This window comes from Canis lupus, chromosome 6 (assembly GCF_011100685.1).
Source record: "Canis lupus familiaris isolate Mischka breed German Shepherd chromosome 6, alternate assembly UU_Cfam_GSD_1.0, whole genome shotgun sequence".
In the NCBI taxonomy this organism is placed as follows: Eukaryota; Metazoa; Chordata; class Mammalia; order Carnivora; family Canidae; genus Canis; species Canis lupus.
In genome coordinates, this window is record NC_049227.1 from 9658656 (window position 1) to 9686094 (window position 27439).

At 40.6% G+C, this 27439-nt stretch overlaps 1 protein-coding gene across 6 annotated transcripts in view; it reads right to left on the reverse strand.

Annotated features, from left to right (window-relative positions):
• Window positions 1-8397: 8397 nt before the first annotated feature.
• Window positions 8398-27439, reverse strand: part of LOC119875773 (cytochrome P450 3A12-like) — a 46355-nt gene continuing 27313 nt past the window's right edge. For 5 of the 6 annotated variants that reach the window (XM_038539346.1, XM_038539349.1, XM_038539345.1 and 2 more), the window contains 4 exons: window positions 24843-25003; window positions 17055-17281; window positions 14410-14572; window positions 11023-13262 (listed from right to left, as the gene is read on the reverse strand). In XM_038539346.1, the coding sequence (XP_038395274.1) occupies window positions 13167-13262; window positions 14410-14572; window positions 17055-17281; window positions 24843-25003 (647 nt within the window). In that variant the 3' untranslated portion in view covers window positions 11023-13166. Of the gene's footprint in view, window positions 8518-11022; window positions 13263-14409; window positions 14573-17054; window positions 17282-24842; window positions 25004-27439 lie in introns of those variants that run through there. The other variant, XR_005360571.1, reaches the window with a different exon arrangement.

Here is a 27439-nt window from a genome sequence, read left to right on the forward strand (position 1 = left end):
CTTTATCTCTCCTTCTATTCTGAATGACAGCCTTGCTGGATAAAGTATTCTTGGCTGTAGGTTTTTCTCAGTATCCTGAATATATCATGCCAGCCCTTTCTGGCCTACCAGGTCTCTGTGGAGAGGTCTGCTAATAATCTATTTCTCCTCATATAAGTTAAGAATCTCTTGTCTCTTGCTACTTAAAACTTTTATTTTTATCTTTGAAGTTTGCAAGTTTCACTATTAAATGTCAAGGTGTTGAACAGTTTTATTGATTTTTTGGGGGGTGGTCCTCTTTATCTCTTGGATCTGAATAACTGTTACCTTCCCCAAATTTGGGAAATTCTCAGCTATGATTTGTTCAAATATACTTTGTGGTCCTCTCTCTCTCTCTCTCAGCCTCTTCTGGAATCCCAATTAGAAGTATATCCTTCCTTCTCAATGTATCATTTATTTCCCTAAGACTTTCCTCATGGGTTCTTAATTCTTTTTCTTTTTTTCTCAGCTTCCTTCCTTACCATCAACTTGTCCTCTATGTCACTATTTCTTCCACCTCATTAACCCTAGTAGTTAGAACATCCAGTTTGGATTGCATCTCATTTAATTGATTTTTAATTTCAGCCTGATTAGATCTCAGAAATAATGAAATCTCTAGAGTCCTTTACACTTTTTCCAGAGCCACCAGTAGCTTTATAATTGTACTTCTGAATTGAATTTCTGACATCATATTTAAATCCAAATTCTGTAATTCTGTAGCAGAGTATTGTTTCCAGTTCTTTCTTTTGTGGTGAATTCTTCCTTCCAGTCATTTTATCCAGTGCAAAGTGGCTGTATGAGCAGGCTGAGTCAAAAATATCAACCATGACCTTTACATGTAAAATACACTCTAGATGCTTCCAAAGAGGTCAGAGACCGGAAAATAGAAGAAAAAGAACAGAACAAAATAAAAGGACCACTAAAGTGAAAAACAAAATTTAAAACAAAGTACTAAAAATAAAAAACCAAAAACAAAGAAGAAAAAAGGAAAAAAAATAGAAAAGAGGAAAAAGAAAAAAAGAGGGGGGAGATGGTGGTGGTGAGGAACTGGTAATGGAGAGAGAATGTAGTCTACCTCAGGGGTCCTAGAGGGTGATCCTCTTGGTTCTGAGTGTATTTTGTTCTTTATGTTAGAAGATGCTCAATCCCAAATTTATATAAACCAGCAATACTTACATAAACCCCCAACACTGACCACAAAAACATAAGATAAAAGGGGAGGGCAGAATGGGAAGGAAGAGAGAATATAATCTCAGAGAATGAACCAACACTGAATTCCACTTGGTTCTGGGTGTATGTTGGTCATGTTTTATAAGGTACTAATTTCCACCATTGTAAAACAAAACGAGGCAGAAAAAATAAAAGACTAAAAACAAATACCCATATCTTGCATATATAGCAAAATTAAATTGAATATGTTGAAGGAAATTCAGAAGTGAACAATATATCTAAGACATGTAATTATAGAAATATGAAATATGTCAAAAAAGAAAAACCTGAAAAATGAAGAGCCAGTAAAATACTGTAGTTAAGGTGGAAAAAGAAAAAATATCAGAAATTTTTAGTCTGATATAAAAACGAGTGGTAATGGAAAAAGAATGAAAAAAAAAAAAAAGGACCCTCTAGTTCTATATACTATTTTCCCTCAGTCCTGGCGCTTTCCAGTACTGTTTATTTGGCCAATAAATTTGTTCTTCCCTTGTTCTTCCAGGAGTTCTTCTGGGGGAGGTCTACTGTGATGATTCTCAGGTGTCTGTGGCTGGGCGGAGATGCCCTGCCCCTTGCCAGGTGCTGGGCTCAGTATGAGCTGTTTATTCTGTGAGGCCTTTGTTCCCTTGAGGCCCCACCTCTCCCAGGCACACAGTGAAACAAAGAGGAAAAACAAAAATGGCAGTGGCCAGATTTCCAGTTCTGGAGCTGAGCTCCTCCAGAGTAACTAACCACAGTCTCCCAGTCTGCACTGGCCTAGATGCTCCTGGGGGCAGGCGCAGCTGCACTGATCTGCACAGCTTGTGGGGCACCCAGCAGCAGGAGAATTCTTTCTTTCCTGTGCCCTCCCCACTTCCACCTGTCCCAGGGGGAACAGAGGATTGCCGGCTTTGTCAGCTTGGGTGCCCAGGATCTGGGGCTCTGTGCTGCTGGACCTGCACTCCCAGGGCCCACCTCTCCTGAAGGGAATGGGACATAGCCACCTCCTGTTGCCAGCCTCTAGGGTAAAGGCAGCTCTGGAGCCGGCTGGCCTAACTGATTGGCTTCTCCCAAATGCCCCAGAGGCTGCAGCACTCCAGCCCTTTACCAATATCAGACTGTGGTTTGCAGTGAGCTTTCCCCGGGGCACCCCTCCTCTTATAGTGACTCCAGGAATCTTGAGGCTTAGCTGCCCGTCTTTCAATTTTGCCTGATTTCCCTGATGAGCACTCTTCTGTCGGGGAAAACCCTGGCACAAATTTTTAAAGTTCCTGCTTCTTCAGGGCTGGGCTTTCCTGCCCTGGAGGCTTTTGGTGCTCTGCTTTAGCCCTGCTAGTCGCGGTTCCCCTCCCCCACTTTATTATTTTTATTTTTGCCTTCTTACTTTGTTAGAAGTGAAAACTTTTCTCCCTGTAGTATTCCAACTGTTCTCTCTTTAAATCTCAGGTCGAATTCATAGATGTTCAGGAAGTTTTGAAAGTTATCTAGGTAAGTTTGTGGGGCCAGGTGAGTTGAGGACCCCTACTCTTCCGCCATCTTGCCCCTCCCTCCTACTATCAATTTTGTTAATAAACAATTATTCAAAACTTGGGAATAACCTAAGAGGATGGCGGAATACCCTTTCAATGGCATACTGCAGCATTGTTTAGCAAACCAACCCATGGCTTATTTATTTATCTCTCAGAATGTTTCTGTTTGACTTTGTGATTTACTATTTAACTAGACCCCATTGCGCACTGTTAGCCTGATTTATGTCTGAGAAAAAGACAAACCCAAAGATTATGGGTTTTATTGCCCTGTAGGACATTACTCATTTTTCTGACCTAGAAATCTTATTCTCACATTCTTTTCTTGATGTATTGTCAAAAATGCCTTTACTGATGAACTCTACAAACTTCTGTTTTACAAAAGCCCTTGGAAGCAGTTTTCTCTTATGATCTCCATATTACTTAACAGTTGAATAAAATCTTTGACACCTGTTGACTCCACATTTTTGAAAGTCGTGTGCTTAACTTATAAAAACTTATACTCACAGTAAAATGGTAATGATGTGAAGAGAAATCTCACAGAGGAAGACGTAGACATGGCCAACATGCACATGAGAAAATGCTCTGCATCACTTGCCATCAGGGAAATACAAATCAAAACCACAATGAGATACCACCTCACACCAGTGAGAATGGGGAAAATTAACAAGGCAGGAAACCACAAATGTTGGAGAGGATGTGGAGAAAAGGGAACCCTCTTACACTGTTGGTGGGAATGTGAACTGGTGCAGCCACTCTGGAAAACTGTGTGGAGGTTCCTCAAAGAGCTAAAAATAGACCTGCCCTACCACCCAGCAATTGCCCTGTTGGGGATTTACCCCAAAGATTCAGATGCAATGAAACGCCGGGACACCTGCACCCCAATGTTTCTAGCAGCAATGTCCACAATAGCCAAACTGTGGAAGGAGCCTCGGTGTCCATTGAAAGATGAATGGATAAAGAAGATGTGGTTGATGTATACAATGGAATATTCCTCAGCCATTAGAAACGACAAATACCCACCATTTGCTTCAAAGTGGATGGAGCTGGAGGGTATTATGCTGAGTGAAGTAAGTCAATCGGAGAAGGACAAACAGTGTATGTTCTCATTCATTTGGGGAATATAAATAATAGTGAAAGGGAATATAAGGGAAGGGAGAAGAAATGTGTGGGAAATATCAGAAAGGGAGACAGAACATAGAGACTCCTAACTCTGGGAAATGAACTAGAGGTGGTGGAAGAGGAGGAGGGCAGGGGGTGGGGGTGAATGGGTGATGGGCACTGAGGGGGGCACTTGAGGGGATGAGCACTGGGTGTTATTCTGTATGTTGGCAAATTGAACACCAATAAAAAATAAATTTATTATTAAAAAATAAATAAAATGGTAATGATGATAACACCAAACCCCATAGGCTTTTTTTATGGAAAAAAGAAGAGTACATGTGTATGTACCTGTAACATTGCCCTAATAAATGTTATTTGTAATTAACACTACTTCCTCTTATATAGGTACATTGTATATTATATATGTATATTATATAAGTATATCACACCTAATAGGCACTCAATATATATTTGTTGAATCCACATATTGTTGAATACAAATACAGTTATTTAATTTTTTTTTTTTTTTTTTTTTTTTTTTTTTTTTTTCAAATTTTGCAATGGTTCATCTTATTTCCTTTTTTTTTTTTTTTTTTTTTAAATTTTTTATTTATTTATGATAGTCACAGAGAGAGAGAGAGAGGCAGAGACACAGGCAGAGGGAGGAGCAGGCTCCATGCACCGGGAGCCCGACGTGGGATTCGATCCCCGGTCTCCAGGATCGCGCCCTGGGCCAAAGACAGGCGCTAAACCGCTGCGCCACCCAGGGATCCCCAGTTATTTAATTTTTAAAAACATTTTATTTATTTACTCATGAGAGACACAGAGAGAGACAGAGACAGAGGCAGAGGGAGAAGCAGGCTCCATGCAGGGAGCCCAATGCAGGACTTGATCTCAGTACCGTGGGATCATGCCCTGAGCTGAAGGCAGACACTCAACTGCTGAGCCACCCAGGTGTCCCCAAATACAGTTATTTGTTGAATGGATGACTGTATCACCAACAATGAGATAAGACAAAATAGTGACACATTCATTTTCAGTAAGCACAAGTTTCTAGGTGTTAATTGACACTAAAAATTCTGTTTCCATCTGCCTTCCTAAATCTGAGCTGTGTAGTTTTTAAATTAATTTTCAAATTTTGAGGGGCACCTGGGTTCTGGGATCAAGCTCTGCATGGGGCTCCTTGATCAGAGGGGAAGCCCGCTTCTCCCTCTCCCCCTGCTCATGCTCTCTCTCTCATTATCTGTCTCTCAAATAAATACAGTCTTTAGAAATAATTTTTAAATTTTGAGATAACTGTAGATTAACATGTAGTTGTGAGAAATAACACAAGGAGATCTTGGGTGCCCTTTAGCTTTCTCCAATGGTAACACTGAATGAAACTAGAGTACAATATCACAACCAGAATATTAACATTGATATTCATTCATTGCTGAAGCTTTTTATTTCTTTGTTAAAGCTTTCTATTTTTGTTTGTTTTTGTTTGTCTGAAGCATGTTTTAAAAATATTTTAATTATTTATTCATGAGAGACACACAGAGAAAGGCAGAGACACAGTCAGAGGGAGAAGTAGGCTCCCTGCAGGGAGTCCAATGTGGGACTCAATCCCAGGACCTCGGGATCACTGAAGGCAGATGCTCAACCACTGAGCCACCAAAGTGCCCTGATGGAATTTTTCATAAGGAATCTTGATTGAACTTTCAGGCCTTTCTAGGCCAGAAGCCAAGCCAAATAATTACCATCAGACATGCCTTCAATACCTATATATTTGGACAAATTCCTCTTCTTGAGGTCCCAACATATCCTGAGGCTCCTGCACCTGCCAAAAAGTGACATTCTTTTTTTAAAAAAATATTTTATTTATTTAATCATGAGAGACACACACGGAGAGGCAGACACAGGCAGAGGGAGAAGCAGGTTTCATGCAGGGAGCCTGATGTGGGACTCAATCCTGGGACTCCAGGATCATGCCCTGGGCCAAAGGTAGGCACTAAACCATTAAGCCACCCAGGGATCCCCCCCAGAAAGTGACATTCTTTACTCACCTGGTAAGGCTGCTGGAAACCCTGGAAGCAAAGTATCAGGCCAACATTTCCAAGGGGCTTTATTGGATCCATAAAGTCAACTTCAGTTCCTTAAAGCTGTCTGTTCATATCTGAGTCTATGTGTGTCTCTCAACTATGACATTCCAGTCAAAGTCTTGCTAAAATAACCAAAGTTTCCATTGGTGTCCTGTTACAAGGAGAACAGATGCTTATTGAATTTATGGAAACGATTATGACTGCCATGAAAGAAAGAATACTCTCTGAGACTTTTTGGAGAGAAAAGTTAGATGCTTCCATTTGTTCACATTTCTATAAGCCATAGATATCTTAGGAGAAAGTTTCCTTAATCTGGAAGAGCAAACATTAGAGAACCAGCTACATTTCAAACAAGAGTCACAGCAGTATAATAATCTTCAATTCATTTAGTTCCATCTTACTAATTTGAATGGAGCTTTTTAGTCAGTTCTGGAAGGCAGCTGGTTAGCCTGGTTAGAGACCAAAGATGTTCTGCAAGAGGTTCTTAGATCAGGGTCCTGGTTTAGGGCTAGGACACTGAGCAAGGCATGTATAGGACTTGTGACCCCTGGGAGGAGTTCCAGCATAGGAGATCAAGCTAGAAAACAGAATCTTTTTTTTTTTTTGGTGTTCAACTTGCCAACATATAGAATAACACCCAGTGCTCATCCCATCAAGTGCCTCTGTCAGTGCCCGTCACCTAGTCACCCCCACCCCCCGCCCACCTCCCTTTCCATCACCCCTTGTTCATTTCCCAGAGTTAGGAGTCTCTCATGTTCTGTCTCCCTTTATGATATTTCCCACTCATTTTTCCCCTTTCCCTTTATTCCCTTTCACTATTTTTTATATTCCCCAAATGAATGAGACCATATAATGTTTGTCCTTCTCCGATTGACTTATAGAAAACAGAATCTTAAAAGAGAGTTCTGTGGAAAGCCATAGTCTTGATCTGGGAGTTTGTACTGAGGGCAGGAGTCATAAAAAGATGAGATATTTTTCTTCAGTCCCTGGGGGTCAGATTTCTTCCAGCTTAAAAAAAAAGTATATACATATGAGAGAGAAGGAGGGAGAGGAGCGGTGGGAGAGAATCTCAAGCAGACTCCCTGCTGAGATTCATTCATCCCCCCAATGTGGGGCTCAATTTCACACCCTGAGATCAAGACCTGAGCCAAAACCAAGAGTCCGATGCTCAACTGACTGAACCACCCAGACACCTCAGATTTCTTCCAGCCTTTAAGAACACAGCTCAAAGATTCCCATTGTGGGAGAAACAGGTTGCCGATTCCCACTGGGAACATCACAAAAGGGAATGGAACTCTGGTTTGAGGTCAACATTTCACAGAGTGACCTGCCTGACCTGGAAAAAGACCAGTCCTATACCTGGCAACCGACTTCTGGTGGCATGTCATTGATGAAGGAACAGAAGCCTAGCTGAGGACAAAGCACAAGCTGACACCCCACAAACAACACTCCCCCCCACCCATTGGAATATGTGTGACATTCCTCAGGCACTCCTGGCTACCCTAAAGCTAAGGGGAAGAAAAAACAAATAGTTAATTTATAGAGATTATAATCCTATACACATGAGTTTCCCTCAGTTTACAAAATGTCTTAGTGATTTATAAGACAAAAAACATTCTTATCAATAACCTAACTTCCAGAAGGAAACTCCCAACTATCTTAATGCTTTATTAAAGGGAAAGACAATCTTAACTTGACAATGGCAAGGTTTCTAATATTTTTTAGGTCCTCTTTAGCATACAAAAATTCTTTTGAAAACCTTCCTTTTCCTTACCTCCCCCAACTCCCAAGTATATAATCAGCCACCCCTCACAACCGTGGGGCAGCAGCTCCTTCTGCCCACAGGTCCTGTACCCCTGCCTTAATAAAACCACCATTTTGCATCAAAGACATCTCAAGAATTCTTTCTTGGTTGTGGGCTCCAGATCTCACTCTGCCAAACCTCACCTACACTCCAAAACTACATCATGACCACAGAGAGGGTCACGGGAACCCCACAGCACTCCCTGGGGACATCCTCTGGCAACAAGGAGAGCCAGACACCAGTGTGGCCAGACCCGCTGGGAAGAGGAGCGCGAAGGCTCACCACTCACACCAGGAACAGCTTTGCCCGCAGATCAGGACTGCAGCTGGACTTCCGGTGGAGACCAAGGAAACCAGGTGGCTGAGAGTCGCCAGCCTCAGGAAAGGCTCCCAGCTGAGTTTGTAAGGTGCACGGATTTGCCAGGGGCCAGTGGACAGTTGCTCAGGCCTCTGGGAGTAGAACTGCAGGCAGAGCAGGAAAGCAGAGGGAAGGAGTGCTTCGCCCTGGATGGCGGGCAGTCTCACCTGTTGGCCCTCAGCTCTCAGACCACACCTGAGAGCCATCCGCAGCCAGACACCTTCCCTTGTGTGAGAAGTACTAGAGTTAGACTGAGGAAGGATCCCAAATAGGAGAGGCAGAAAGTGTCCCTCCGAAGAGCAGGAGGGGAAATCCCTCACCTTTCTGGGCAGCGGCGTTGGGGCTCCTTCCCCCTCGGACCCGAGGAGTCACCTCCACCAGAGGTCATCAGCCCCCTGAGGACTAGAGTGTGTCCATGATGAAAAGTCTGGAGAAATTCCTGAAGAATACGGGGAGAGTCTCAGACTGGCAAAGGCTCCTTGTGTGAGGGTTCCCTCCTCCAAATGGGGGGTGCACAGACTCCCCGTGTGCAGCCCCCAAAGGTGGTATATAATCGGGGTATCTGTCCTGGGGGCATGGGGGCCCCCAAATGTGGGGTGAGGATTGTGTGGAAGCCGGGACACAAGTCAGGAAAGAATTCACATGAAGCAGAGCAAAGGACACAAAAGAAGTTTATTGGGTACACCCCCAGGGAGCAGCGGGCAGGACAGCAAACCAGAGGCTGTCTGCAAGGAGGCAGTGGGTGGGGGTTGTTTTAATTAATTAACTAATTAATTAATTATGTTTTATTGGAGTTCAACTTGCCAACATATAGCATATCACCCAGTGCTCATCCTGTCAAGTGCCTGTAGGGGTTGGTTTTAAAGAGGGAAGCTGGGGAAGTATGGGGACTTAGGGCAATTTCCCTTTTTTGGTAACTGTGCCTGCTTGTAAGTAGCCCATGGGTAAGTTAGGGCCTTATGGATATTTGGAGGTATATCCTCTGATGGGCGTGTTGCTATTCAGCCGGGGGTTCACTGTGGGCCCTTCCAATAATCCATTGCCTGAAGCCTGTTTGCCAAAAAGTGGACTCCACACTATGTTTCTATCAGGAGAAAAGGGGAAGCTGGGAAGGCTGTTATAAACTGGAGTTCATTGGAGTAACCCCGGAGTTAGAAGTGTGGCAGCTTCTCATTTGCAGAGCTCTTGTGGGGAGGAGTGGGGAGTTGTGGTGACAAGGAGATCCCTTATTCCTGCAGTTGGGATACTAAAGTACAGCAAGGACAAGTCCTTGCAAGGTCAAGTCCATCTCTTCCTTTGGATCTGTGTAGGGGTGAGGGCGCCCCCTGTTGAAACTGTCCCACTCCATCTCAGTGATGTACATTATTCTCTCTTGACAAAGGCTTTTCTAGAATGGGGCTGTTTATATTGTTCTTTAGAAATTTCCTGACTGTGGGATGCCTGGATAGCTCAATGGTTGAGCGTCTGCCTTTGACTCAGTGTGTGATCCTCAGGTCCTGGGATCAAGTCCCGCATCAGGCTCCCAGAGGGACATGTTTCTCCCTCTGCCTATGTGTCTGCCTTTCTCTCTGTGTCTCTCATGAAAAAATAAATAAAATCGTTTTTTTTTTTAAAGAAAATTCCCGAACAACATCAGCTGAGACATCAATAGCTTGTAGTTAAATTAAACCTCTCGAAAGATGTATGCAAATACTTTCCCAAATGGCAGATTTGAAGATGGACTTGACTAGGTTGGAGCCCAAAGATCAAACCAACCTGGCCTCCTGAGGACTGAGGATAATACAGCTATGAAAGTCATAGCTGACACTGATTATGTGCTCACTGCATGCTCTGTGCTGTGTCCTAAATAACTCACTACATCATCTGGTTTCACTGTCATGTCAGATAGGCACTGGCATTATGCCCCTATTTTAGGAATCTGGGGCACTAAATACTGAACAGTAAGGTACTAGGTAATTTGTTCAAGGTCTCAGGTATAAATATCTGTAGTGGAGTGTGGCCCAAGCCCTGTAGGCCCAGCTATGTAAAGCGGGCATCTTTCCTCATTTACCCAAAGCGATTAGTTTAGGCTCAGTTCTGGACTGAGCTGGGATTTAAGCCCAGGAGCACCAGCCTTAGAGCTCCCCATCTCTCATCACTGTGTGGTGCTGCCTTGTTTTTATCAAATAATACAAGTCAGACTAAGGCAGGAGCTGGGGAGAGCTGTATTAGGCTCAAAGTGCTTTTGTGACCTACTCCCCAAAACAATCACAACCTTCCAGAAGAATCTATTTTAAGAATTATGTTCCCAACACATCTCAGAGTAAATTACTGACCTGATGTTTCATAATCCCCTGTAATTCCTACAAAGAGATTCTCCATCAGAGTCAGAAAGGGGAGGCTGACACATTACTGCCATGTAACCATCAGAGCCCTCAATTCCCAACTGTCTCCACAATATCCTTTATAGCAGAAGGACCCTGCTCACATGCTGAGGTTACATGTCACCCTCTATAGTCACTTTAGTTCAGTTTGGAACACTTCCTTAGTTTGTCTCTGGCTTTCATTAAAAAACAAAATTCCAGCAAAACAAGTTGAAGATATAATCAGCTTTATTAAGTGATTGGTGAATTGGCACATCCCACCTGGCAAATAGACAAATTCTCTCAGGAGGTGTACAAAATGCAGGGTTTTCTAGGAAGGAGGGTGGGGCAAGAAGTGCGTAGAAGGAAAAGAAAGGGTTGTTTCAGGCCAGGATCCTTTATTTCTGGGGTTTCTATCCTGAAGATAACTCACTAGTGCCCATTAGGAAACTTAAAAGTTTACCTTCCTGGGATAGGTGGAAACTGTCATTAGTCATGGTTTGCTATGAGGTAGGGTTGGGGGCCAAGTGTCTCCAATTTGGGCTTGTTTTTTCTCTTTTATTACTTCCATGACCCTGACTTTTTAGACGATTACACACAAGTTACAGATTAGGCATAGATATTTCTTTATTTGGATTTGTCTTATTTTTTTCAGGATTTCTTTCAGGTTTGCATCCCTGGCAAGAATATCTCAGAGGTGATATTGAGATCTTCTTATGCCATCCTATTAGGTGATGCCCCATCAATTCCTCCTGTTCCTGATGACCTTCACTTGTCTGCCAAATCTCTGCTCTGTGAACCTCTCTTTCTTCAGTTACTCATGGGTGTTTGAGTGGTGATACTTTGAAACTGTGTGAGTGTCCTCATCAACTGTAATCTACCTCTGTTATTATCTACATCTGTGTGTATTTTTGTATTCCTATTTTATTAAACAAGTCATATCCTTTCATATTGTCAGTTATCATGAGCCCAAATTGCTTCTGATGGGTGGATGAAGCCCTTCAGGCTGGCTCTGTGTTCTGTGGACATGTCCTCGTCACTGTGTAGGCAAAACATGCTCCAGGCTCATCATGTGCTCTGCCAGCCTGGAATCAGCCATTTTTTCTGAAAGGTCCTAGTTCTTTTCAGGAAAATGACATTTATAAGGCAAGATCTGGGCAGAAGATGTGCTTATAGTCTTACAATGTCACTGTTTCTAAAAACTGTTTGTAGAAGAGGTAGAGAAAATGTGTTTTTTACACACAGAAAGGTAAATATACATATTTTAATTGCTCTCTATCAGTTTATCATCTATGTATCAAAAAGCCTGACTTTATATTGACGGACTTCCAATCTCTGAATACACAGATTCATTTGGCTCTCTCCTTTTCCAAATAAGTGACACAGTTCTCCAACAGTGAGAAACTCCTGAAACCCTTTTGCTTTAAAGCTTCTAAAAAAATAAAATAATAAGATAAAATCTTTATTTCTCTGATCAATCCCTCTTTATGTAACTAATCCCTACTCCATTGCTTAACACTCATGGATGTCACCTTCATGCTACTTGGGTTCTCTACTCTGTATTTAGACTCTGGGGGCTCTCAACAGGCCACTCTCTGTGTGAGTACCCTTCTCACCTAGCTTGAGCTCCCACACCTATGACAGGCAGCTCCTCCATGTGGACACCATCCCACCCTACTGAATCTATAACTTGGGAGTCTCTGTGATCTCTTGTCTGCCCCTGGCCCTCAATGTGGGGCTGCTCACCTGCCTGTGCTCCACCTATTGACTTTAGGACTGACTTATCTAGGGAGGGAAAAAAAGGAAGAGGAGAGGAGAAGAGAAAAGAAGAGGCAGGAGTGGAGGGAAAAATAGGAAGACTCCTGTACAGCTTCTGATACCAACTGAAGGGCTAAGAGCTAAAAGCCTTTCACTTGGTATCATCTGGCCAATCACAATCTCTTATTCAATGCTCATTGTGTCAGGACAGTTAGGAGCTGAGGATGGAACACAAAGACAAAGCATGTGCCCGGTCTACTAGAACATCAAGGCAGATGAGATGAAAACATGAAATAAAAACTAATGATAGAATAATAAGGACTTCAACTAAGTGTAATAAAAATAACACATGTGCTCCAAAATCTGTAGAATTAAACTGTGAATATACTTGCTGAGCAATGAGCAAAGTCATAGTGGATTGACTCTCATCTACCTTAAGAGATCACGTTGGAGTTCTGAACAAGGCCCAACTACCCAATGACTGTGATGGTCAAATATTCAGCCACTGGCTCTCACTCATCAGTTCTATGGATTCCCCCCTTAATGTTCATGAAGGCATAAGTTAATATTTTGGTAAGAGGATATTGACTGACATCCTCAGTATGATATTTAATATGTAATATAAAATAAGACATGATATAAATGTCACTATCACAGTGACCATTGTTTCCATCAAATTTTGTTGATAAAACAGTTGAGAAAATTTTATTCTTGATCAGTGCTCAGGGGAGTAGATGGCACAAACTGGGGGTAGTCTGTGTGAACCAGATAGACTGCATCTACATGTCTAGTTTACTCTCCACAATATATAATGCTCCACACAGACACCAGACAAAGCTGAAGGCATGTACAGAATCTCTAGTCATCCGTCATGGGCAGTAAATGAAGCCCATCTTCATTTCTGGGTTTTACTCACATAGGAAATTGAGGTCTGTGGTGTTCTGGGATATAGCTTCTCGAAGAACAAAAGGGAAGTCCTTAGGGAAATTCAGGCTCCACGCACACTCCCATCTCTTGGCTCAACGTTGAGAATAATGGGTTCTTCTGGTCGAATTAACCCTTGAGAACTTAATTTCAGGGGAATCTGCAACAGTTAAACCAGCAAATGAGAGCCAGGAATGAAGCCCTGCCAATGACAGATGCAAAGTAAGCAAGATACATGAAGGACACTAATGTGTTACAAATATGTAAGTACTCTCGGTTTAGCATCCTATATCTCTTATTCTTTATCTTACTCGGTAAGCTGTCAAGACTGGAGCATGGAACATTCAACAGATTATCTATTGAGTACTCACTCTGTACCAGGCTGGAGACAAACTCATGTTGGTTTGTGTTCTTTTTTGATTTAGATTTTAAGTAAAAAGGATGAGTGTTTAAAATTTAGGACAGATTTTTAGCCATTATGGCACACAATTTTGAAAAGCAATACAGAGTTAACTTGTGTATGTTGAAGTTTGGAAGGTCATCCTGAGTGGGTATTATGTATTTTATTCTATGGCCATCCTCCCTGCTAATGATCCTGTCACTTCTCCCAGTGGAAACATCCATTCATGATGGCAGTTTGGGTTAGAAAGGGAGAACCTCCTGTCAGTGGGGTTCATGGAAGGTGGGGCCAAGTGGCCAGGATGGCCTGGACCATGGTAGTCTATCACATCTGGCAGAAATGCTTCAAACCAGTGAATCTCAACCTTGCTTACACTTGAGAATCAATGAAGGTACTTTTAAAGCCAGACACTGTGTGAATTATGTTAGAATTTCTGAGATGACCTGGACACCAGGATTTTTAATGAACCCACTGATTCCAATATAGAACCATGGGTTGAGAATCACGGTCTTGATAGCATCTGTAAGTTGTGGTGGGGAAGAGCATCCTTCAAAAGTCATGTCGCAGTAAACACTGCATGTCATGACTGTACACAGCTTGTTCCCTTCCTTTCAGTGGACTTGAAAGAAATTTAAAACATTGCTGAAGTTAAAGGTCTGTGCATAATCATATCTTGTGAACTGCACTGAATAGATAGATGATCCTTATGGTTGTGTGGTCATAAGACACAGACATGCACTCAGGAGCTGAAGGACACTTAAAAGGCCACAAATGACTCCAAATAGATTCTCCAGGAAATAGGACAAATTATTAAGGATAAATGAGCCCCCCCCCACATCCATTTGATATCTCTTAGTTAAAAAAAAAACAATAAAATACTATTTATGCAGAAAGTTCTCTTTCTGACCTGTGTTTCTTTACAAGGTTTGAAGGAGAAGTTCTGCAGGACTTTGATGAGGGCAAGTTTCATGTTCATGATTGCGAATCTCATTCCAAGGCAGTTTCGGGGTCCAGTTCCAAAGGGCAGGTATGTATAAGGATTTATGCTGTCCTTGTTCTTCTTACTGAACCTGGTTCCACAATACAAGTTGGAAACAAGTTAGTGAAACATAAAAACCACAAGAGGTACATGTTAGGAGTTTTCAACCAGGAGTATATAGGAAACTTTGATGGACTGGTTACTGAAATCCTGCCGTGTTTATTCTGTAGCGACAATTTTAGCTATAGATAATTGGATACCCCTTCCTTATGGGAGCATTCGGTACTGTTTAGGAGATGAGATGAATGCTGTTGAAAACAAGATTAGTCTTGAACACTGGGATTACATTCAGGGTGGTGAGTTGTTCACACTCTGAAAGGTGAGCAGAAAATATGACTGATTGAAGGAAAGTTAGGATCCTGCCCCCACTGACTTATGTTAGTCACATATCCATGGACAAAAGAAGCAGGAAAAATGCCACCCATGATTTGTATTGTTATTTTTCCCTTCACTTCCCCCTCTTCCCCAGCAGTACCCCTCTTCCAAATAATAGCATGTTAGATGATATGCATGGGCAAATGTTGCTACTCTACTATGCTCATACTCACGGTTATGTATAACGAGTGAAATAACTGAAATCTTGCCTATCTGTTCCATGAGGCTATAAATTCCTTGAAGGTTAGACTTATATTTTATTAAAAACTCATTCCTCAATATTTATATTAAGGAAAAATGTGGGTTTGGTGAAGGTAATAATGGCATTCTCAGTAGGTATTTTTTTTTAAACTCCATATATTATGAGGAACATACTGGAGTGTGTTTATAGATGATGAGCCTTAATGTAATATGGGAATCAGACAAGGAATTGCGAAGGTTTGTGGATGGGGCAGCTGACATGGTTAGTGGTTGTTGGGCAGGTGATGGGCACATATGCATTAAAAGTGTTTCTTAGACGTGTTTTTCTAGAATATCCCTTTGTATGTGTCAAAAATTCTCCATAACAGCCATTTTTAATACATGAATCTTGCACTGCCTGGCATAGTCCCTAATACATATAAGTAAGCACTTCCTCTCATGATTTAATGAATCAGAGAGAAGCACCAGGAGTGGTCTTCTGGTTTCTGTTTGAGAAGTGGCAGGAATGGGGACTGCTGAGTGACCAGGAATGGGAACCACCAGGGCTTCTGATCCAAGAAACAGCTCAATTGGTCAATTCTGACTTCTTTTAGGAAGTATTACATGTAGATGTGATGGTAGCACTAGGGACACCATGCAACAGGACAATGCCTCTGCCATCAGGGAGCTTAGAGTCAGGAGCTAAAAGTCTAGATCCCTAAAAAGTTCACTCCAAAATTTCCTCACCAATATAATAAACAGGAAAGTACCAACTTTTGCAGAATTTAAGTTGTGCCCAAAGCCAGACTCTGCTCTGAATTCCCAGAAGATGAAGCTCAAGACCCCTTCAAGAAGGCTCCTCATACAGCTAGAGAGCAGATTTTTCAGATGACTTTGCTTTGGACGAACCACAACAAACAAACATGGGAGCTGCACAGGATTGCAGCCACAGACAGCATAGGACCTGTGTGCCTCTCTGTCCTCATGAGGCTGCTTCTCCTGCTAGGGATGTAAACTCTCAGAGCCACAGACTCTGCTCTCCCATTTAGGCTAGCAGAATGGTGGCCAAGGTTTGCAAACATGGAATGTGGGGACATGGGAGGTGAATTCATAGTAAAGAGGACTAAAAAAATTAAAGGAAAAGAAAAAGACCTATTTCCTTCAATAAGGTTGTAGTTAAGAAAATTACATGCATATGATCACAAACCAAATATAGATGTTGTTATAGTTTAATGTTACATTAAGTAATTCAAGAGACACCTGGATGGCTCAGCAGTTGGGCATCTGCCTTTGGCCCGAGGTGTGATCCCGAGATCAAGTTCCCCACCCGGCTCCCTTCATGGAGCCTGCTTCTCCCTCTGCCTGTGTCTCTGTCTCTCTCTTTGTGTCTCTCATGAATAAATAAATAAAATCTTTTAAAAAGCAAGTCATTTGGGATCCCTGGGTGGCGCAGCAGTTTGGCGCCTGCCTTTGGCCCAGGGTGCGATCCTGGAGACCCGAGATTGAATCTCACGTCGGGCTCCCGGTGCATGGAGCCTGCTTCTCCCTCTGCCTGTGTCTCTGCCTCTCTCTCTCTCTGTGACTATCATAAATAAATAAAAATTTAAAAAATAAAAAAATAAAAAGTAAGTCATTCAAAAAATATAATGCCATCCTAATTTTTAATAATCAATATATGCACCTCTATGCATTTCTCTAAATGTCCACAAAGGACATATGTATCATTATTCATAATCTTGATGTATTGGGACTGACATTGACTTTAATATTCTCTTTTAGGGTGTACAGTTTATAAAATTTTGACAACAATCATCATTTCATAACAAGAAAAATACTTATAAGAAAAAAAGATGTACAAATAAATCATTGTACAACCACACGATTGTCATCTATACTAAGAACATTTCAAAATATCCTCCAATATGAAGGTGGGTTCCCCTTTCCAGGATTCCCTGTACCTTTCAGGTTGGAACTTCTCAGGCTCTGGCCAGATATCCGGGTCTTGGTGAAGAGTAAAGGTTGGCACCATCACCACTGTCCCTTTAGGAATGAACACACCACTGATTTCCACATCTTTCTTACAGACCCTTACAAGTCTACCAGTGATTGGGTATAATCTGAGACTTTCATTCAACACCATGTCAAGATACTCCATCTGTACAAGAGTATCATAAGTAGGTGCTGCCTGGAAGGAAAGAAACAGATGTAGATAAATTGATTTGGGGGATAAATTTCAACTCCTTATCAGCATTACTGCTGACCTGTTAGAAAGAAACCTCTAAGAAACATTTGTTTTGATAAAGGGCATTTATAATCATTTGACTGTCTACCATGTCCTTTGATCCGCTCAGTGGCCCACTGACACGTGTACAATAGTAACAATTAGGGGAGACACCTGGGACAATCCCATAAACGGCCTGAAATCCTTCCCACTACTAGGTAGTGGTGTTTCTTCCTCATATGAATAAAGTGACTAATATACCATGACCCTTATTCTAAGTGAAATATGCTGAAGTCACCTTCCTTTCAAAAGAGGGGCCTTACTTACATCTGTACCAAGGAAGGAGAATGTACAACAGAAAATATCCTATATCCACATAAACTCTTTTAGTTGAAATATCTTGCTTCCTAGCCCTTCAATTATCTATACAATATTTGAAGATAAATATTATCTTATACAAAAATAGAAATATTTCAGGGCGCCACAGTTTCCTTTCAACCCAAACAGGGCATAAAATGGTAGGGTTGGATGCTACCAATTGTAGGAACACAATTTCAGTTCTAATGGAACACTGTTAAGGGGATCAGAATCCTATTCTCAGCCCCACCCTATGTGGTTGGAAAAGTCTCCTAGTTGTTGCCTTAGGGTTTCACTGTTTGCCAAATAAGCCCCTCCAGCCTCAGAAGCTGGTTCCCTTCATAAGTAGGGAACTCCAGATTGGGCAGGGATCTGAAAACAGTGTATGCAATATGTCTCTATCACTTGGTGTTATATTTAAGAGCCAACATTGCAGAAGTTAGAGGTAGATCAGGATCCAGGCAACCTGTCTCCTACCTTGGCTTCTTCACCATTAGTTATATGATAGTTTAAGAATGTTATGTCGTCTCTCTGTAGCCCAGTTTCCTGACTTGTTATATGAAGATAATTAGAACTGATACTTAAAAAAAAACCTGATACTTCATAGGGTGTGTTTCAGAACACTCTGTTCACCCAATACCCATGTAGACCACCATATTTCCCAGCCCATGTGAACCTAGGGGAAATCACTTGCAAATGAGCTGTGAACTGAGGAGATGTATGTGTTCATGCCAAACACTTAAAAAGCAAGTGAGCAACACTCTAGCACTTGTTACCCAGTCAACATGAAGTCCCCAAGTTGCAGATAATGCAGATGTAAGAAAGCAGAACCTTGGGAGAGGAGACAAGATGGTGGAAGAGTGAGAGTCCTTGATTCATCTGGTCCCCCAAACTTACCCCGATAACTTTCAAAAAAACCTGAACACCTATGAATCCAACCTGAGATATAAAGAGAGAACAGCTGAAATGCTACAGAGAGAAAATCGATCACTTCTATCAAGCCACTCTGCACTGGACAAAATGACTAGAAGGAAGAATTCACCACAAAAGAAGGAACTGGAAGAAATATTCTCTGCCATAGATCTAGTACATATGTATTTAAGTAACATGTCAGAGATATAATTCAGAAGTCCAATTACAAAATTCCTGGTGGCTTTGGGAAAAAATCACAAAGACTCTAGAGATTCTATTACTGCAGAATTAAGATAGAATCAGGTCAAAATTAAAAATACTTTAACTGACATGCATTCTAAACAGGATGCTCTAATGGCTAGGATTAGTGAAAGTGAGTGACATAGAAGACAAGTAGATGGAAAGGAAGGAAGCTGAGGAAAAGAGAAACACAGTCAAGAACTTATGAGTAAAGGCTTTGGGAAATAAATGATAGTTTGAGAAGGAAGAGTATTCGTCTTATTGGAATTCCAGAAGAGGCTGAGAGAAAGAGGACCACAAAGTATATTTGAACATATCATAGGTGAGAACTTCCCAAATCTGGGGAAGGAAACAGGCATTTAGATCCAAGAGATAGAGAGGACCCTCTAAGATCCACAAAAACCGATCAACACCCTGACACAAAATAGTGAAACTTGAAAATTTTAAAGATAAAGAGATAAAAGAGATAAAAATCCTAAGTAGCAAGAGACAAGAGATTCTTAACTTATATGGGGAGAAATATCATATTAACAGCACATCTATCCACAGAGACATGGCAGGCCAGAAAGGGCTGGCATGAAATATTCAGGGTACTAAATGAGAAAAACATGCAGCCAAGAATACTTTATCCAGCAAGGCTGTCATTCAGAATAGAAAGAGAGATAAAGAGCTTCCAGAATACTGAAAGAATATGTGACCACCAAACTGGCTCTGCAAGAAATATTAAGGGGCACCCTTTAAGAGAAGATGGAGCCCAAAGAAACAATCCACAAAACAGGGACTGTATAGATATTACTATGACACTAAATTCATATCTTTCAATAGTTACCCTGAATGTGAATGGCTAAAAAATTCCATCAAAAGACACAGGATATCAGACTGGATAAAAAAAGCAAGACCAATCTATTTGCTGTCTACAAGAGACTCATTTTAGACCTAAGGATGCCTCCAGCCTGAAAATGAGGGGGCAGAGAACCATTTACCATTCAAATGGTCCTCAAAAGAAAGCTGGGGTAGCAATCCTCATATCAGATAAATTACAGTTTTTACCAAAGACTCTAATAAGAGATAAAGAAGGACACTATATCATACTTAAAGGGTCTATCCAATAAGAAAACCTAACAATTATGAATATTTATGCCTCTAATGTGGGAGCAACCAAGTATATCAATCAATTAATAATGAAAGTGAAGAGATACATAGATAATAATACAAAAATAGTAAGAGACTTCAACACAGCACTCTCAGCAAAAGATAGATATTCTAAGAAGAACATCACCAAAGAAACAAGGGTCTTGAATGATACACTTGACCAAATGGATTTCACAGATATATACAGAACATTCCATCCTAATGCAACTGAATACACATTCTTCTCGAGTGCACATGGAGCTTTCTCCAAAATAGACCACATACTGGGTAACAAATCAGGTCTTAATCAATACCAAAAGATTGGGATTATTGCCTGCATATTTTCAGATCAAAATGCTTTGAAACTAGAATTCAATCAGAAGAAGAAATTTGGAAGACACTCAAACACTTGGGGTTAAAGAGCATCCTACTAAAAGATGAATGGGTCAACCAGGAAATTAGAGAAGGATTAAAAAGATACATGGATGAGTAATATTCCATGGTGTTGGTGTATATATATATATATATATATATATACACACACACACACACACATACACACACATATACATATATATGTATATATATACCACATATATATACCACATATATATACATCATATATATACATCATATATATACACACATCATATATATATATATATATATATATATATATATATATCACATCATCTTTATCCATTCATCCATTTATGACTCAGCCATCAGAAGAGACAAATACCCACCATTTGCTTCGACATGGATGGAACTGGAGGGTATTATGCTGAGTGAAATAACTCAATCAGAGAAGGACAATCATCATATGGTTTCACTGCTACATGGAATATAAGAAATAGTGAGAGGGATTATAAGGGAAAGGAAGGGAACTGAGTGGGAAAAATTAGAAAGGGAGACAAACGATGAGAGACTTCTAACTCTGGGAAACAAAGGGTAACAGATGAGGAGGTGGGTGGGGGATGGGGTGACTGCATGATGGGCACTGAGGAGGGCACTTGATGGGATGAACACTGAGTGTTACACTATATGTTAGCAAATTGAATTTAAATTTTATTTTATTTTATTTTAAAGATTTTATTTATTTATTCATCAGAGAGAGAGAGGCAGAGACACAGGCATAAGGAGAAACAGGCTCCATGCCAGAAGCCTGACGTGGGACTCGATTCCAGGTCTCCAGGATCACACCCTGGGCTGAAGGCAGCGCTAAACCACGGAGCCACCAGGGCTGTCCTGAATTTAAATTTTAAAAAGTAAAAAAATACATCATTGACTATAAAAAATTCATGTAAACTAATGAAGATGAAGATGAAACCATTCAAAATCTTTGGGATACAGCAAAAGCAGTCCTAAGAGGGAACAAACTTCCCTCAAAAAATTGGAAAAACTCAAATACAAAGCTAACCATGCACCTAAGAGAATTGGAGAAAGAATAGTAAATAAAGCCTACACCATGCAGAAGAAGAGAGATTATAAAGGTTAAAGCAGAAATCAATGAAATAGAGATCAGAAGAACTGTAGAACAGATAAACAAAACCAGGAGTTCGTACTTTGAAATAATTAATAAGATAGATAAACCCCTAGCCAGCCTCATTAAAAAGAAAAAAGACTCAAATAAAATCACGAATGAAAAAGGAGAGATCACAACCAATTCCAAGGAAATACAAATGATTTTAAAAACGTATAATGAGCAGCTATATGCCAACAAATTGGGCAATTTAGAAGAAACGGATGCATTTCTGGAAACCTGAAAATTACTAAAACTGGAACAGGAAGAAATAGAAAACCGGAACAGGCTAATAACCAGCGAGGAAATTGAAGTAGTCATCAAAAATCTCCCAAGAAACAAAAATCCAGGGGCATATGGCTTCCCAGGGCAATTCTACCAAACATTTAAAGAAGAGATACCTATTCTACTACAGCTGTTTCAAAGGAGAGGAAGGGAGGGAATACTTCCAAACTCGTTCTATATGGCCAACATTACCTTGATCCCAAAACCAATGACTCCACCGAAAAAGCAGAATATAGACCAATATCCCTGATGAACAGGGATGCAAAAAACTCACCAAGATACTAGCCAATGGGACCCAATAGTACATTAAGAGGATTATTCACCATGACCAAGTGGGATTTATCTCCAGGATGCAAGGGTGGTTCAACACTCGTAAAACAATCAACGTGATAGATCACATCAACAAGAGAAAAAACAAGAACCATATGATCCTCTCAAGAGATGCAGAGAAAGCATTTGACAAAATACAGCATCCTGATTAAAACTCTTCAAAGCGTAGGGATACAGGGGACATTCCTCAATATCATAAAAGCTATTTATGAAAAGCCCACAGTGAATATCATTCTCAATGGGGAAGAACTGAGAGCCTTTCCCCTAAGATCAGGAACAAGACAGGGATGTTCACTCTCACCACTGCTATTCAACATAGTACTAGAAGTCTTAGCCTCAGCAATCAGACAACAAAAAGAAATAAAAGGCATTCATATTGGCAAAGAAGAAGTCAAACTCTCCCTCTTCTCAGACGACATGGTACTGTATATAGAAGACCCAAAAGAGGGCAGTCAGGGTGGCTCAGCGGTTTAGTGCCGCCTTTGGCCCAGGGCCTGATCCCGGAGACCTGGGATCGAGTCCCACCTCGGGCTCCCTGCATGGAGCCTGCTTCTCCTTATGCCTGTGTCTCTGCCGCCCACCCCCTCTCTGATGAATAAATAAATAAAATCTTTAAAATAAACTAAAATAAAATTTAAATTCAATTTGCTAACATGTCTCTGTCTCTCTCTGTGTCTCTCATGAATGAATAAATAAAATGTTTTTTTTTTAAAGAAAGAAAGCCCAAAAGACTCCACCCCAAGATTGCTAGAATTCACACAGCAGTTCAGCAATGTGGCAGGATATACAATCAATGCACAGAAATCAGTTTCATTTCTATACACTAACAATGAGACTGAAGAAAGAGAAATTAAGGAATCAATTCCATTTACAATTGCACCCAAAAGCATAAGATACCTAGGAATAAACCTAACCTAAGAGGTAAAGGATCTTACCCTAAAAACTACAGAACACCTCTGAAAGAAGTTGAGGAAGATGTAAAGAGATGAAAAAAAATTCCATGCTCATGGATTGGAAAAATAAATACTGTGAAAAAGTCTATGCTACCCAGAGCAATTTACACGTTCAATGCAATCCCTTCAAAATACCATGGAATTTCTTCAGAGAGTTGGAACAAATAATCTTAAGATTAGTATGGAACCAGAAAAGACCTCAAATAGGCATAAGAATGTTGAAAAAGAAAATCAAAGCTGGCAGCATGACAATGCTTGACTTTGAGATGTATTAAAAGCTGTGATCATCAAGACAGTGTGGTACTGGCACAAAAACAGATACATAGTTCAATGGAACAGAATAGAGAACTCGGAAATGGACCCTCAACTCTATGGTCAACTCGTCTTCAACAAAGCAGAAAAAAATATCCACTGGAAAAAGGACAGTCTCTTCAATAAATGGTGTTGGGAAAATTGGAAAGCCACATGCAGAAGAATGAAAGTAGACATTTCTCTTACACCATACACAAAGATAAACTCAAAATGGTGGAAAGATCTAAATGTGAGACAGGAATCCATCAAAATCCTAGGGGAGAACATGAGCAACACCCTTTTTGACTTGGCCACAGTAACTTCTTGCAAGATACATCTATGAAGGCAAAGGAAACAAAAGCAAAAATGAACTATTGGGACTTCATCAAGATAAAAAGCTTCTTCACAGCAAAAGAAATGGTCAACAAAACTAAAAGACAATCTACAGAATGGGAGAAGATATTTGCAATGGCATATCAGATAAAGGGCTAGTATCCAAGATCTATAAAGAACTTATTAAACTCAACACCCAAGAAACAAACAATCCAATCATGAAATGGGCAAAAGACATGAACAGAAAATTCACCAAAGAAGACATAGACATGGCCAACAAGCACATGAGAAAATGCTCTGCATCAGTTGCCATCAGGGAAATACAAATCAAAACACAATGAGATACCACCTCACACCAGTGAGAATGGTAAAAAATAACAAGACAGGAAAGAACAAATGTTGGAGAGGATGTGGGGAAGTGGAAACCCTCTTGCACTGTTGGTGGGAATGCAAAGTGTGGTACAGCCACTTTGGAAAACACTGTTGAGGGTCCTCAAAGAGTTAAAAATAGAGATACCCTACGACCCGGCAATTGCACTACTGGGGATTTATCCCAAAGATACAGATGTAGTGAAATGCCGGGATACCTGCACCCCAATGCTCACAGCAGCAATGTCCACAATAGCCAAACTGTGGGAGGAGCCTGGATATACTTTGACAGATGAATGGATAAAGAAGATGTGGTATATATGTTACAGTGGAATACTATTCAGCCATTAGAAAGGACGAATACCTACCATTTGCTTTGACATGGATGGAACTGGAGGTTATTATGCTGAGTGAAGTAAATCACTCAGAGAAGGAAAATCATCATATGGTTTCACTCATACAGGGAATATAAGAAATAGTGAAAGGGACTATAAGGGAAATGAGGGGAAAAGATTTGGAAGAATTAGAGAGGTAGACAGAACATGAGAGACTCCTAACTCTGGGAAACAAACAAGGGGTAGTGGAAAGGGAGGCGGGCGGGGGGATGGGGTAACTGGGTGATGTGTTGAAGAGGGCACTTGATGGGATGAACACTGGGTGTTAGGCTATATATTAGCAAATCGAACTTCAAATAAAAAAACAAACCTTTGCTATGAAACCCCCCACTAGATTTGAGGGCTAATCTGTTACTGAGGCATAACCAAGCCTATTCTGACTCCCTCTTCAGGTATGACCCACTCACCTTATTGGGGAAAGTCGCATCAATCTCCTTCTGCAGTTTCTGCTGGACATCAGGGTGAGTGGCCAATTCATACATAAGGAGGCAGAGAGAAGTACTAGTGGTCTCATAGCCAGCAACAACAAAGATAATAGATTGAGCAACAAGCTCCAGATCAGACAGAGCTAAAAGGAGAGAAAAGGCATTTTAGCTAGAGCAGGTGAATGTAAAACATGGCAGCTTCAATGATGACAAATCCATTTGAAACTCCCAAATCCCTGGTGAGAAATGTAAAAGCAATTCAGAATCAAACTGGGAGCAGTTTTACTCTGATGTTTATCTTACAGAGCCGGAAAGAGGCACAAGTTGTCTTGATGTGATTATTCCTATAGTCTCTACTCTTCTTGGACACCTGTTACTGCTTATGCCACACACATACACACCACCAACAAGGGAGGTAATCTCAAGGGATGGTATTTTTTAAAAGATTTTATTTATTTATTTATTTATTTATTTATTTATTTATTTATTTATTTATTTATTTATTTATGAGAGAGAGAGACAGAGACAGAGACAGAGACACAGGCAGAGACACAGGCAGGCTCCATGCAGGGAGCCTGACATGGAACTCAATCCCAGGACTCCAGGATCTCGCCCTGGACCGAAGGTGGCGCTAAACCGCTGAGCCACCCGGGCTGCCCCAAGGGACGGTTTTTCTGTCTAATATACACAGAGTTATCAATAAGTCCTTCGGAGAATCATAAAAGTACTTCTGCCCTAAGAAACATGGACTAGTACCCTCCCCAAGGAAAAATATAAATTCATCCAACTTAAATATTTTAATAAATTTATTTTTATTGGTGTTCAATTTGCCAACATATAGAATAACAACCTGTGCTCATCCCATCAAGTGCCTCCCTCAGTGCCCGTCACCCAGTCACCTCCACCCCCCGCCCACCTCCCCTTCCACCACCCCTAGTTCATTTCCCAGAGTTAGGAGTCTCTTATGTTCTGTCTCCCTTTCTGATATTTCCCACATTTTTTCTCCTTTCCCCTTTATTCCCTTTCACTGGAACTGGAAGGTATTATGCTGAGTGAAATAAGTCAATCGGAGAAGGACAAACATTATATGGTCTCATTCATTTGGGGAATATAAAAAATAGTGAAAGAGAATGAAGGGGAAGGGAGAAATAGTGAGTGGGAAATATCAGCTTAAATTTTTTAAACAGTTTCTAATGCTAAGGCTTAACTGTCAGGAAAATTGAATTATCTTTTATGTAAACATATCCGTGGGAACTTAACTGGACAAGGTTGGGCTACAGATAAAGTCTTGTTACTCAAAGTGTAGTCCATGGACCAGCAGCATCTGCAGCACCTGGGATCTTATTAGAAATGCAGAATCTCAAACCTCACCCTAGATCTATGAAATCAAAATCTGAGCTTTCAGGAGATGTGGTGACTTGAGTGCACAACCAAGCTTGAGAAGCATGGATTATACCTTTGAGAGGTTTCGGTTAAGTGAAGACCCGGGGTATATTCTTTACATGGATGATCTCAGATACATATAAAACTGTGACAGAGACAAAATGCTAGAAGAGTGGTGAATGACGTTAGTCTAATCAACTGCATTGAAACAGCAAAAGAAACAATGATCAATAAAAAGACATTGACCAGCATGAATTATACACAAACAGAATCCACTGAGTGGAATTAGAAATGTTTATTTAATCATGGCTTGAATGTCACCTTCCTCATCAAATGGATGCACCCTGAATATATATTGGCCTCCTTTTTGATTTTCTTGTAGTAGAAACTAGGCACAGTCATGCTCTAATCTATTTGACTGAAATTAACATGGTACTTGCCACAGACATAAAATTCAAAACTAAAAATAATACAAAGTGAGTGTAAGAAAGGTCTACAGAATTCTGATTTCTTGGTCATACTTTCTGTGAATCTGGTGTGGATAAATTCAACTATCAAATTCTTTCCCCCAATTGCTATGAAGCCCATGATAAAATCAAATTTCACAACTCTGCTGTCCAGTATGGTAGTCACTCTCCAGATGTGCCTATTTATATTTAAATGTCACTTAAATTTAAACCAATATAAGATTTAGTTCTTCAGTGACACTAACCACATGTCAAGTGTTCAATTAACCATATGTGTGTAGTGGTTCTGTATTGAACTGGACATATAGAGAATATTTTCTTCAACCTAGAAAATAGAAGAGCTAGCTAGAAAGAAAGAAAGAAAGAAAGAAAGAAAGAAAGAAAGAAAGAAAGAAAGAAGAAAGAAAGAAAGAAAGAAAGAAAGAAAGAAAGAAAGAAAGAAAGAAAGAAATGTATATATAGGTATACATATATTTTAGCGGTGTGATGGAGTAAGCCCATCTGTAGTCCCTAGAATAAATTGTTAAATATTCAAGAATTTTGGGAGATGGTTGTGAAACCATAGATAGCCTGAACTTAACCATGATGGGACTGTTTCTGTCATAGGAACAAACTATAAATCAAGGCTCTTTTTTTTTCTTTCAGACACAGAGACCATAATTACATCACTGGATGAGTAGACATACAAATGTTTATGTTCATCAGTCTTGTGTAAATGTATTTGAATTT